Source organism: Scyliorhinus torazame, chromosome 24, assembly GCF_047496885.1.
Source record: "Scyliorhinus torazame isolate Kashiwa2021f chromosome 24, sScyTor2.1, whole genome shotgun sequence".
In the NCBI taxonomy this organism is placed as follows: Eukaryota; Metazoa; Chordata; class Chondrichthyes; order Carcharhiniformes; family Scyliorhinidae; genus Scyliorhinus; species Scyliorhinus torazame.
This window is the reverse complement of record NC_092730.1, coordinates 25901226-25912637: the sequence shown is the minus strand read 5'-3', so window position 1 is coordinate 25912637 and position 11412 is coordinate 25901226. Positions and strand designations below refer to the sequence as shown.

General features: G+C 56.3%; 1 protein-coding gene across 1 annotated transcript; it reads left to right on the top strand.

Annotated features, from left to right (window-relative positions):
- Positions 1 to 8394: 8394 nt before the first annotated feature.
- LOC140399978 (RNA-binding protein 4-like) lies at positions 8395 to 11074 on the top strand. Its single transcript, XM_072489478.1, has one exon. It carries the CDS (start codon positions 8750 to 8752, stop codon positions 9524 to 9526), a length of 777 nt encoding a protein of 258 aa, XP_072345579.1. The 5' UTR covers positions 8395 to 8749; the 3' UTR covers positions 9527 to 11074.
- Positions 11075 to 11412: the final 338 nt, after the last annotated feature.

Below are 11412 nucleotides of genomic sequence, written 5' to 3'. Positions count from 1 at the left end.
AAAGATAAGGTTCCGAGTGTGGGTCGTATAGGCCCATCTCACTTCTGAATGTGGACGCAAAAGTGTTGGCGAAGGTACTGGCGGGTAGGCTGGAGGAGTGCCTCCCGAAGGTGATAGGTGAAGATCAGACGGGGTTCGTGAGAGGGAGCCAGCTCTTTTCAAACGTTAGAAGGATATTGAACGGCGTTATGGCACCGGCAGAGGGGAAGGCAACAGAGGTGGTTGTGGCATTGGACGCTGAGAAGGCGTTTGACCGGGTAGAATGGGGGTACTTGATGGCAGTTCTAGAGCAGTTTGGGATTGGACCAAGATTTGTGAACTGGGTAAAGCTACTATATAAGGAGCCGAGGGCGAGTGTCCACACAAAAAACATCAACTCGAGATACTTTTTTCTCCACCGTGGGACTAGGCAGGGATGTCCTATGTCCCCCCTGCTGTTTGCACTCGCGATTGAGCCGTTGGCCATCGCATTAAGAAGTTTGGGGGTATGGAAAGGAACAGTGCGGGGGGGGGGGGGATAGGGCATAGGGTGTCCTTATATGCCGATGACTTGCTGTTATACGTGTCGGAACCGAGTGTGTCGATAGGGGGACTATTGGAGCTGCTTTGAGTGTTTGGGTCTTTCTTGGGGTACTCACAAGAGTGAGTATTTTGTGGTGTCTCGGCCGGGGGGGGGGGGGGGCTGCCATTCCGTAGGGCAGGGATTCCTGCTGGGCCATTTCCTGGGGTCCAGACGTCTGTGAAGGAGGTCGTTTCTCACGAACTTGATAAGAGTTTTTCGAGGAAGTCACAAAGATGATTGATGCAGGTAGGGCAGTAGATGTTGTCTATATGGACTTCAGTAAGGCCTTTGACAAGGTCCCTCATGGTAGACTAGTACAAAAGGTGAAGTCACACGGGATCAGGGGTGAGCTGGCAAGGTGGCTACAGAACTGGTTAGGTCATGGAAGGCAGAGAGTAGCAATGAAAGGGTGCTTTTCTAATTGGAGGACTGTGACCAGTGGTGTTCCGCAGGGATCAGTGCTGGGACCTTTGCTGTTTGTAGTATATATAAATGATTTGGAGGAAAATGTCTGATTAGTAAGTTTGCGGACGACACTAAGCTTGGTGGAATTGTGGATAGCAATGAGGACTGTGAGAGGATACATTAGATTGTTTGGAGACTTGGGCGGAGAGATGGCAGTTGGAGTTTAATCCGGACAAATGTGAGGTAATGCATTTTGGAAGGTCTAATGCAGGTAGGGAATATACAGTGAATGGTAGAACCCTCAAGTGTATTGAAAGTCAGAGAGATCTAGCTGTACAGGTCCACAGGTCACTGAAAGGGGCAACACAGGTGGAGAAGGTAGTCAAGAAGGCATACGGCATGCTTGCCTTCATTGGCTTAGGCATTGAGTATAAAAATTGGCAAGTCATGTTGCAGCTGTATAGGACCTTAGTTAGGCCACACTTGGAGTATAGTGTTCAATTCTGGTCGCCACACTACCAGAAGGATTTGGAGGCGTTAGAGAGGGTGCAGAAGAGATTTACCAGAATGTTGCCCGGTATGGAGGGCATTAGCTATGAGGAGCGGTTGAATAAACTCGGTTTGTTCTCACTGGAACGACGGAGGTTGAGGGGCGACCTGATAGAGGTCTACAAAATTATGAAGGGCATAGACAGGGTGGATAGTCAGAGGCTTTTCCCTGGGGTATAGGGGTCAATTACTAGGGGCATTGGTTTAAGGTGCGAGGGGCGAGGTTTAGAGGAGATGTACGAGGCAGGTTTTTTTACACAGAGGGTAGTGGGTGCCTGGAACTCGCTACCGGAGGTGGTGGAAGCAGGGACGATAGTGACGTTTAAGGGGCATCTTGACAAATACATGAATAGGATGGGAATAGAGGGATATGGACCCCGGAAGTGTAGAAGATTGTAGTTTAGACGGGCAGCATGGTCAGCGCAGGCTTGAAGGGCCGAAGGGCCTGTTCCTGTGCTGTAGTTTTCTTTGTCCTTTGTCTGGTCGGGGCTCCCTCAGAGAATCTTGGAGCATGCTTCCTGGCGTCAGCCATGTCCTGAGGAGCTCCCCAGAGACTGTCGCGATGAAACTACTCCGGGGCGAGTGAATCAGCAGCAGGCCACCAATCGTGAACACAAAATTTTGCTTGAGAGGCTCAGAATTCTGAGTTATTCTACCGACGCGGTCCACCGGGTTCCCACCATTTTACTCACCGAACCTGGCACATTTGCCATTTTTTTGGGGGGGACGATTTTGCCCCAGGGGGGCAATCTTCCCAAACACTGGCAGAATGCTGGACCAGACGAGGAAGCCGAAGTGAACCTCACAGATAGCAAACAGCACTCAAACCATTCAATTTCAAATGGTTGCCGCGATTCACACAGCCAGCTGGAGGGCTGGGGTCTGAAGAAGAGGGCGGGATGCCCCGATCTCAAAGTTTACTTGACAAACCCTCCCCTGCCCCCCAATGGAATCAGGATTCCTCCCCCGCCACCCCCCCTGGCAGATAAGGGGAACGTCCCACTCACGCAAAAGGGGACCCACTCCCCTCACCACCCAAATGCCAGGGGCCACTGCGAGGATGCTGGGGGGCAATGCTCGGGCATGTCCCTTAGCCCCCGGGGGCTACAGGCACATCTCCGCCGGCAGCATGGTGGTCACGTAACGTCACGCCACTGGGGGGGGGTAAGATCATGGGTGAGAACAATGGGGGAGGGGATACAGTGGGTGAGAACAATGGGGGGGGAGGGGATACTGTGGGTGTGAACAATGGGGGAGGGGATACAGTGGGTGTGAACAATGGGGGAGGGGATACAGTGGGTGAGAACAATGGGGGGGAGAGGATAAAGTGGGTGAGAACAATGGGGGAGGGGATACAGTGGGTGTGAACAATGGGGGAGGGGATACAGTGGGTGAGAACAATGGGGGGGAGAGGATACAGTGTGAGAACAATGGGGGAGGGGATACAATGGGTGTGAACAATGGGGGAGGGGATACAGTGGGTGAGAACAATGGGGGGAGAGGATACAGTGGGTGAGAACAATGGGGGAGGGGATACAGTGGGTGAGAACAATGGGGGAGGGGATACAGTGGGTGTGAACAATGGGGGAGGGGATACAGTGGGTGAGAACAATGGGGGAGGGGATACAGTGGGTGAGAACAATGGGGGAGGGGATACAGTGGGTGAGAACAATGGGGGAGGGGATACAGTGGGTGAGAACAATGGGGGAGGGGATACAGTGGATGAGAACAATGGGGGGGGGAGGAGATACAGTGGGTGAGAACAATGGGGGAGGGGGTACAGTGGGTGAGAACAATGGGGCGAGGGGATACAGTGGGTGAGAACAATGGGGGGGAGGGGATGCAGTGGGTGAGAACAATGGGGGGGAGAGAATACAGTGGGTGAGAACAATGGGGGGAGGGGATACAGTGGGTGAGAACAATGGGGGGGAGGGGATGCAGTGGGTGAGAACAATGGGGGGGAAGAGGATACAGTGGGTGAGAACAATGGGGGGAGGGGATACAGTGGGTGAGAACAATGGGGGGGAGGGGATACAGTGGGTGAGAACAATGGGGGAGGGGATACAGTGGGTGAGAACAATGGGGGGGAGGGGATGCAGTGGGTGAGAACAATGGGGGGGAGAGAATACAGTGGGTGAGAACAATGGGGGGAGGGGATACAGTGGGTGAGAACAATGGGGGGGAGGGGATACAGTGGGTGAGAACAATGGGGGAGGGGATACAGTGGGTGAGAACAATGGGGGAGGGGATACAGTGGGTGAGAACAATGGGGGAGGGGATACAGTGGGTGAGAACAATGGGGGAGGGGATACAGTGGGTGAGAACAATGGGGGGATACAGTGGGTGAGAACAATGTGGGGAGGGGACACAGTGGGTGAGAACAATGGGGGGGGAGGGGATGCAGTGGGTGAGAACAATGGGGGGGGAAGAGGATACAGTGGGTGAGAACAATGGGGGAGGGGGTACAGTGGGTGAGAACAATGGGGCGAGGGGATACAGTGGGTGAGAACAATGGGGGGGAGGGGATGCAGTGGGTGAGAACAATGGGGGGGCGAGAATACAGTGGGTGAGAACAATGGGGGGAGGGGATACAGTGGGTGAGAACAATGGGGGGGAGGGGATGCAGTGGGTGAGAACAATGGGGGGGAAGAGGATACAGTGGGTGAGAACAATGGGGGAGGGGATACAGTGGGTGAGAACAATGGGGGAGGGGATACAGTGGGTGAGAACAATGGGGGAGGGGATACAGTGGGTGAGAACAATGGGGGGATACAGTGGGTGAGAACAATGTGGGGAGGGGACACAGTGGGTGAGAACAATGGGGGGGGGAGGGGATGCAGTGGGTGAGAACAATGGGGGGGGAAGAGGATACAGTGGGTGAGAACAATGGGGGAGGGGATACAGTGGGTGAGAACAATGGGGGAGGGGATACAGTGGGTGAGAACAATGGGGGAGGGATACAGTGGGTGAGAACAATGGGGGGGATACAATGGGTGAGAACAATGTGGGGGAGGGGATACAGTGGGTGAGAACAATGGGGGGAGGGGATGCAGTGGGTGAGAACAATGGGGGGGATACAGTGTGTGTGAACAATGGGGGAGGGGATACAGTGGGTGAGAACATTGGGGGAGGGGATACAGTGGGTGAGAACAATGGGGGGTACAGTGGGTGTGAACAATGGGGGAGGGGATACAGTGGGTGTGAACAATGGGGGAGGGGATACAGTGGGTGAGAACAATGGGGGGGGAGAGGATACAGTGGGTGAGAACAATGGGGGAGGGGATACAATGGGTGTGAACAATGGGGGAGGGGATACAGTGGGTGAGAACAATGGGGGGGGAGGGGATACTGTGGGTGTGAACAATGGGGGAGGGGATACAGTGGGTGTGAACAATGGGGGAGGGGATACAGTGGGTGAGAACAATGGGGGGGAGAGGATAAAGTGGGTGAGAACAATGGGGGAGGGGATACAGTGGGTGTGAACAATGGGGGAGGGGATACAGTGGGTGAGAACAATGGGGGGGAGAGGATACAGTGTGAGAACAATGGGGGAGGGGATACAATGGGTGTGAACAATGGGGGAGGGGATACAGTGGGTGAGAACAATGGGGGGAGAGGATACAGTGGGTGAGAACAATGGGGGAGGGGATACAGTGGGTGAGAACAATGGGGGAGGGGATACAGTGGGTGTGAACAATGGGGGAGGGGATACAGTGGGTGAGAACAATGGGGGAGGGGATACAGTGGGTGAGAACAATGGGGGAGGGGATACAGTGGGTGAGAACAATGGGGGAGGGGATACAGTGGGTGAGAACAATGGGGGAGGGGATACAGTGGATGAGAACAATGGGGGGGGGAGGAGATACAGTGGGTGAGAACAATGGGGGAGGGGGTACAGTGGGTGAGAACAATGGGGCGAGGGGATACAGTGGGTGAGAACAATGGGGGGGAGGGGATGCAGTGGGTGAGAACAATGGGGGGGAGAGAATACAGTGGGTGAGAACAATGGGGGGAGGGGATACAGTGGGTGAGAACAATGGGGGGGAGGGGATGCAGTGGGTGAGAACAATGGGGGGGAAGAGGATACAGTGGGTGAGAACAATGGGGGAGGGGATACAGTGGGTGAGAACAATGGGGGAGGGGATACAGTGGGTGAGAACAATGGGGGAGGGGATACAGTGGGTGAGAACAATGGGGGGATACAGTGGGTGAGAACAATGTGGGGAGGGGACACAGTGGGTGAGAACAATGGGGGGGGAGGGGATGCAGTGGGTGAGAACAATGGGGGGGGAAGAGGATACAGTGGGTGAGAACAATGGGGGAGGGGGTACAGTGGGTGAGAACAATGGGGCGAGGGGATACAGTGGGTGAGAACAATGGGGGGGAGGGGATGCAGTGGGTGAGAACAATGGGGGGGCGAGAATACAGTGGGTGAGAACAATGGGGGGAGGGGATACAGTGGGTGAGAACAATGGGGGGGAGGGGATGCAGTGGGTGAGAACAATGGGGGGGAAGAGGATACAGTGGGTGAGAACAATGGGGGAGGGGATACAGTGGGTGAGAACAATGGGGGAGGGGATACAGTGGGTGAGAACAATGGGGGAGGGGATACAGTGGGTGAGAACAATGGGGGGATACAGTGGGTGAGAACAATGTGGGGAGGGGACACAGTGGGTGAGAACAATGGGGGGGGAGGGGATGCAGTGGGTGAGAACAATGGGGGGGGAAGAGGATACAGTGGGTGAGAACAATGGGGGAGGGGATACAGTGGGTGAGAACAATGGGGGAGGGGATACAGTGGGTGAGAACAATGGGGGAGGGATACAGTGGGTGAGAACAATGGGGGGGATACAATGGGTGAGAACAATGTGGGGGAGGGGATACAGTGGGTGAGAACAATGGGGGGAGGGGATGCAGTGGGTGAGAACAATGGGGGGGATACAGTGTGTGTGAACAATGGGGGAGGGGATACAGTGGGTGAGAACATTGGGGGAGGGGATACAGTGGGTGAGAACAATGGGGGGTACAGTGGGTGTGAACAATGGGGGAGGGGATACAGTGGGTGTGAACAATGGGGGAGGGGATACAGTGGGTGAGAACAATGGGGGGGGAGAGGATACAGTGGGTGAGAACAATGGGGGAGGGGATACAATGGGTGTGAACAATGGGGGAGGGGATACAGTGGGTGAGAACAATGGGGGGGGAGGGGATACAGTGGGTGAGAACAATGGGGGGAGGGGATACAGTGGGTGAGAACAATGGGGGGAGGGCATACAGTGGGTGAGAACAATGGGGGAGGGGATACAGTGGGTGAGAACAATGGGGGGGAGGGGATGCAGTGGGTGAGAACAATGGGGGGGAGGGGATGCAGTGGGTGAGAACAATGGGGGAGGGGATACAGTGGGTGAGAACAATGGGGGAGGGGGTGCAGTGGGTGAGAACAATGGGGGGGGAGGGGATACAGTGGGTGAGAACAATGGGGGAGGGGATACAGTGGGTGAGAACAATGGGGGGGAGGGGATGCAGTGGGTGAGAACAATGGGGGAGGGGATACAGTGGGTGAGAACAATGGGGGAGGGGATACAGTGGGTGTGAACAATGGGGGAGGGGACACAGTGGGTGGGAACAATGGGGGAGGGGATGCAGTGGGTGGGAACAATGGGGGAGGGGATACAGTGGGTGAGAACAATGGGGGAGGGGATACAGTGGGTGAGAACAATGGGGGGGAGGGGATGCAGTGGGTGAGAACAATGGGGGAGGGGATACAGTGGGTGCGAACAATGGGGGAGGGGATACAGTGGGTGAGAACAATGGGGGAGGGGATACAGTGGGTGAGAACAATGGGGGAGGGGATACAGTGGGTGAGAACAATGGGGGAGGGGATACAGTGGGTGAGAACAATGGGGGGGAGGGGATGCAGTGGGTGGGAACAATGGGGGAGGGGATACAGTGGGTGAGAACAATGGGGGAGGGGATACAGTGGGTGAGAACAATGGGGGAGGGGATGCAGTGGGTGAGAACAATGGGGGGGATACAGTGGGTGAGAACAATGGGGGAGGGGATGCAGTGGGTGAGAACAATGGGGGAGGGGATACATTGGGTGAGAACAATGGGGGGAGGGGAGGCAGTGGTTGAGCAGAGGGCTGAATGGGCCGAAGGGCCGCTGGTGGACGGTTGCCAGGGGCAACCAGCGCCCCCAGCGGCTGCGGGAGGACATTGCAGCGCCGGGGACGGACCTGACTCCGGGGAGTGAGTGGAAAAGCCCCAATGAACCCCGGGAGACCCCGGACAAAGATTCAAAACGTCGTCTGGTTGCGCCGCGGCTAATTTTAAAACAAGTTGAAATCGGTGGATTTTGTTTTAAGGACGGAGGAAAATGTTAAATTATTTGTCATTAATTTTAAAAATAAATTTTTGTTTGAAAAAAGTCCGTTGGGGGCGGCCTTTTTCAAAGCGGCGTCATGACGCATAGGGTGCACGCACGGTGGCCGGGCTGCGGCAAGGCGACGTCATGACGTTCAGGCCGCAAGCCGGGCTCTGGCCAGACGACGTGACGTCGTAAAGAGGCGCACGCCGGCCTCCAGCAAGGTGACGTCAGGTCGTAGGCGAGCAGGCGCGCGCGCACTCGCCTCTTCCCCGGTGACGTGCGGGATGGAGGTCGAGAGCGCGCACGGCCTGCTGAGGCGGCTGGATGCTGAAAGTTAAGAAATAGGAAAGGCTGGGATTTTAAAAACTCAGCGTGTCCGGCGTCGGCGGCCATTGTGGAAAACACGTGATGCGGTCGCCGGATCCGCTGAGCTTTTTAAAGCGGCCCGGGCGGGCACGTTGGGCGTTCTGAGGCGACGTCCTGACGAATCAGGTTTCACGCAGGGCCTTGATGGTACGTCATGACGTGAGAGGGAGGGCTTTCTGAAGCGACGGCATGACGTCTGTCAATGGCCTTGAGTCGACGTCATGACGTGAGGGCGGGCACGCAGAGGCGACGGCACGGTGTTTTGGCAACTGGCAGGGCCTTTCGAGACGACGTCATGACGTACAACGGGGCGGGCAGGCATTCGAAAAGGACGTCGTGACATAGGAGGAACGCGTCATGAAGTCAGCGGGCGCGCCCTCATAAATAGGCGGCCATTTTAGCCAGACGGGTTCAGTCCGGCGCCGGCTGCCGCCCGGGGAGGAGGTGCGCCCGATCGAGAGACAAAACAAACAAACAAGCAAAACAAAACAAAGGACAAAATGGTGAAGATCTTCGTGGGCAACCTGTCGCGCTACTGCAGCCCCACCGAGCTGCGCAGCATGTTCGAGAAGTACGGCGAGGTGAGCGAGTGCGAGGTGGTGCGCAACTACGCCTTCGTGCACATGGAGAAGCTGAGCCAGGCCACGCGCGCCATCAAGGCGCTGCACCGCAGCAACGTGCACGGCGCCCACGTCACGGTGGGCGTGGCCAACGCGCGCACGCGCAACACCACCAAGGTCTTCGTGGGCAACCTGGCCGAGCCGGTGTCGGGCGCGGCGGTGAAGGAGCTCTTCCAGCGCTTCGGCCGGGTGGTGGACCTGGACGTGGCGCGCACCTTCGCCTTCGTCTACATGGAGCAGGAGCGCCAGGCGCTGGCCGCCATCCAGGCGCTGGACGGCACCACGCTGCAGGGCCAGAACATGTTCGTGCAGCTCTCCCGCTCCAACCCCAGCCAGGAGACGTGGGGGGCCGGCCAGGAGGGCGGGGGGCGGGGCATGGCCTACGGCCAGGAGGGCGGGGGGCGGGGCATGGCCTACCACCCTCACTACCGCCCCGGGCCGCCCCACTTCGCCGCCTACTACGACCAGCCGCCCGCCTACGATGCCTACCGCCCGATGCCCCGGGGCCGCCCCTTCGGGGGGCAGCCGCCCGCCTACATGATGGAGCAGCAGCACCGCCGCCCCGCTCCGCCGGGCATGATGAGGCCCGGACCGCAGCAGTATCTCCGGGCACCGCCTTTCGTCAACGGCTACGGTTCCAGGCTCCGAGGCTACTGAACGTACAGAGAGAAGGAGAAAGAGAGTGTTTGTCACCTTTTTCCCCCACCCAGGGTTGGGTGGTGCATGGCAGCCTCTTCGTCGCCGTCGTCACCGCCATCTTTTTTGTTTCAAACCCCCCCCAGAGTCTTGGCGTCCCATCCGTCCGTCGACCCCCAAGACCGGCTCGACAACCCACCCCCCTTCTCTCTCCCTCCTTATCCAACCCCCATCCTCCTCACCATGAAAAGCTCATTCTACACACAGCGAACATTTCCAATTGACGGGCTACTCACCGCCGTCGCCCAATGCTGCAGAGGGTTGCATTCCAGGCGGGGTGGCTGCCCTGGCAGGGAGAAGTCCTTGGGTGGGTTTTGGGGAGGTGGGGTAAGAGATCCGCTGACAGGAAGAACTGCTTGGGTGGTTATTTGTGGGGGGTGGGAGAACCATGGGCAGGAAGAAGTTCTTGGGTGCACTGAAGAGGTGATTGGTGAGGGGGGGGGAGAATGGGGCAGCTCCATTGTCACCAGTGCTCCCCTGAGAGCCAAGGAGTACCGCTCCCCCTCCCCCTTAGCCTCCATCTTCCTACATGAGCAGTAATGTTTTTTCCCTTTCCCCGACACCTACTTCTGCCAAGGTATATGCATCGCTGTTTTTGTTTCTTAAACTGCAGTGACAGTAGATTCATTGGCGGGACAAGTTGAGAGAGATTCACTTTAACGTTAATTAGGACTGCAGGTCTGGCCCCTTAGCTCTGGAATCGCCGCCGCTCGCTTTTTCTCTGGGTGGGGGGGGGGGGAGCTGCTATCCGATTCCGTCGACTTTGCATTCTCTTTTTGAAGGGGGGCAGGGCTTGGAACTGGGCTTCGTTCACCTTTCTGCTGTAGCCGGGGTATCTGTTAACTACAGCTCTGCATCTATAGCTGACGTCTGGGGGGGGGGGGGCTTGTAATACGGAAGCCTTTGAACTCCGTTTGACTGTCTATTTTTTTTTGAGCTGGTGGGAAGGGATCTGGTAATCAATCAAGCACTTGTAATGGGCATGCTTCACAGTTCATTATTTACTTTGCTCACCTGGGTTGGGGGGGGTGGGGTGGAATAATTCTGTAAATGGGACTCATTCAAGGTCCTGTGATGGGAATGAATTTCATTGCAATCTTTATGTAACTTGCATGTTTTCTGGGGGGTCTGAAATGGGGCTTGTTCGAACTCGTAATGGGCGAACCATTGCAATTTGGTTCTTTAATGGTGTTTTATTGCTGGAAAGGGGTGTATTGACTTGTAACGGGGAGTTATGACTTGAATGTATAATTCCTGGTTATTTGCTTACCCTGTGGGGGGGGGGGGTGGGATTCATTGTCTTGATGTTTTGCGTAGTTTGGGGATGGGCAATAGTATCTCTGTAAAATGTTTCTTGGGGCCGTTTGTATCAAAGTAGTTAACTTGCTTTGGGTTTTTTTTCCCTGATCTTTAAACATTGCTGTCTTTTTGAAGAAAACTAAAGCCTGGCTCTAGCCTGCCGTTCTGTCAAAAAGTATAAAACGAGTGTAAAGGTTTTTTTTGTTTCTGCGTTTGTGTGGCTTTTTATTCAAACCTGCTTCAGTGAACTTTCAGGAGAATACCTCCTCGGGAGTTGGGTGTATGGAGGAGCAACCTTTGGTTGGGCTTTCGCCTAGTCGGGGTCTGGGTTACACGGTGTGCTGGGACGGCGGTGCTACGGGTGGGTGTCTGGGACACTGATGCTAAGGGGGGGGTGGGTCTGGGACACTGGTGCTACGGGTGGGTGTCTGGGACGACGGTGCTACGGGTGGGTGTCTGCGACGACCGTGCTACGGGTGGGTGTCTGGGACGACGGTGCTACGGGTGGGTGTCTGGGACGACGGTGCTACGGGTGGGCTTCTGGGACG

Excerpts from the sequence above, each read along its gene's own strand:
- LOC140399978 (XM_072489478.1), top strand. The coding sequence starts at position 8,750 with ATGGTGAAGATCTTCGTGGGCAACCTGTCGCGCTACTGCAGCCCCACC.